General features: G+C 49.1%; 1 protein-coding gene across 1 annotated transcript in view; it reads left to right on the top strand.

Annotated features, from left to right (window-relative positions):
* The first annotated feature begins 1,002 nt into the window (after positions 1-1,002).
* The window catches only part of LOC109951145 (uncharacterized), a 5,317-nt gene continuing 4,087 nt past the window's right edge, over positions 1,003-2,232 (top strand). Inside the window, exons 1-2 of the mRNA XM_020585458.1 lie at positions 1,003-1,465; positions 1,543-1,748. Coding sequence (XP_020441114.1) covers positions 1,330-1,465; positions 1,543-1,748 — 342 coding nt within the window. The 5' untranslated portion in view covers positions 1,003-1,329. The remainder of the gene's footprint in view (positions 1,466-1,542; positions 1,749-2,232) is intronic.

The following is a 2,232-nucleotide window of genomic DNA, read 5'->3' as shown; positions in this document are numbered from 1 at the left end:
AGTGTGCCGTCCCCGGCCTTGGCCACCCCCAGCACCTCGTCAGGTAGTGCGAGTGCTCCCAGCAGCACCGCCCCTGCACAGGTGGGAGTGCAGTCCAGGCGGCGAGGCACACCTGCTCGCAATCATCAGAGCAGTACTTAGGGAGAGCGTTGGTGTGTCCTCGCCACCAGATGATCGCTTGTCATCTCCCCGGTGACTACTGCCTGTTTTCCGCCCTGCGAGGATACCTGCTCCTACCTGGATTTTCCCTCTCAGTGTTCTTCACACCATCTTCCTCTCTGCTCTACTGTGGACCTGCTTGTCAGACCGACTTTCTTCTGTGCCCTCTCCTGCTACCCTTGCTCTCACCTGGATTTTCCCTCTCAGTGTTCTTCACGTCATCTTCCTCTCTGCTCTACTGTGGATCTGCTCGTCAGACGGGCTTTCTTCTGTGCCCTCTCCTGCTACCCTGGACTGCTTCTTCGGCCTGCGGCGTTCACCGGCCACGCTTCGGCGCAGTCAGCTATCAGGTCCACTGTAATCCACCAGAACTAGCCACATACCTCAGCATACCTGTTCCGCTCTCTCATGCTCTCTCCCTCTGCTCCCCTCTAGCACACCGCGTCCACCTCCAACCACCAACCCGGGTTGCCGCACCAGCAGTCCAGTCCACTCAGCGCTCCCAGCTGCCCCGCGACCGACAGATGAAGTCAGCTCTGTCACACCCCCTATCTGCACATTAAAATTTGTTTACCTTGTCAAGCGTGAGCCTGAGTCCTGCAGTTCTTTGAGTCCGTAAAAAAGAAAACACACTACTTACGGCGAGCCGTAACACATAGTCCAAAATCAGGATTGTTTCCAAACGTATCCCAACTGGAGGGTCAGAGGATCAAATCGCGGTGCCTGTAGTCCACGTGTCGAAGTGTCTTTGAACAAGACACTGAACCCCCAAGTTGCCGCCGATGGTTAGAGCCATCGGTTGAATTGGCACCGCAGATGGCTACCATTGGTTTTGTACTGGAAACAAATTCCTTGTGTGTAATATACTTGGCCAATAAAGGTAATTATCCTTATCAAATTTAACCTTTTCCTCTTTTTTCGTTAATATGTAGAACACATGAACTGCCAGCTGCTCCAAGAAAGTACTGGGGGTTGGATGGGGAGGTTGGCGGTAACACAGCCAACTCGAACAAATCTCCTCAGTGCTCCGGCAACTCTCCTCAGCGCTCTAGCCTCAACTCCAGCTATTCTCCTTTGCATTCCAGCACAGACTATGGCAACTCTCCTCAGCACTCGAACGATTCTCGCCAGAACTTTAGCAGCAACCCTGGCTGTTCTTCTCATCACTCCATGGGCCGCTTTGGTGGGTCCTCTCAGCAGTCTGGAAGCAGCACTAGGGGCAGGTGTGGCTCTCCTCAGCAGTCCAGAAGCAATACAAGGGGTGATAACTTCAGAACTCTTCTTGGAGCTCCCTCTGGTGTCTGCTGTAAGTTTTTTTTCCTCCCCTTTTGCTTGTATGAGATAACATGCAACTGTGTTAATATATTTTTATATTTTCCATAGCTATTTTACAGAATCTCCTGACCAAACAGGAGATCATTCTTGACCAGTTAAGAACAATCATCCTAACCTTGCAAGGCACTGGAGGCCTTAGACATACCACAGATGTTGATGTTCTCGAACCGGAAACTCTTCCTCTTCACAATCTGGAGTCGCTGTTAGACCTTGAAGCACGGCTCAGGTCAGGTTCTGACCTAAAGCAAAAGTTGGTGAGTGTCATTGGTCCAAAATTAATCAGAGCACCTTCAAGTATGTACAGTGCCTTGCGAAAGTATTTGGCCCCCTTGAACTTTGCGACCTTTTGCCACATTTCAGGCTTCAAACATAAAGATATAAAACTGTATTTTTTTGTGAAGAATCAACAACACGTGGGACACAATCATGAAGTGGAACGAAATTTATTGGATATTTCAAACTTTTTTAACAAATAAAAAACTGAAAAATTGGGCGTGCAAAATTATTCAGCCCCCTTAAGTTAATACTTTGTAGCGCCACCTTTTGCTGCGATTACAGCTGTAAGTCGCTTGGGGTATGTCTCTAACAGTTTTGCACATCAAGAGACTGAAATTTTTGCCCATTCCGCCTTGCAAAACAGCTCGAGCTCAGTGAGATTGGATGGAGAGCGTTTGTGAACAGCAGTTTTCAGTTCTTCCCACAGATTCTCGATTGGATTCAGGTCTGGACTTTGACTTG

The sequence above is a fragment of the Monopterus albus genome, unplaced genomic scaffold (assembly GCF_001952655.1).
Source record: "Monopterus albus unplaced genomic scaffold, M_albus_1.0 scaffold366.1, whole genome shotgun sequence".
In the NCBI taxonomy this organism is placed as follows: Eukaryota; Metazoa; Chordata; class Actinopteri; order Synbranchiformes; family Synbranchidae; genus Monopterus; species Monopterus albus.
The sequence above is the reverse complement of the archived record's forward strand: the minus strand, read 5'-3'. Positions and strand labels throughout refer to the sequence as shown.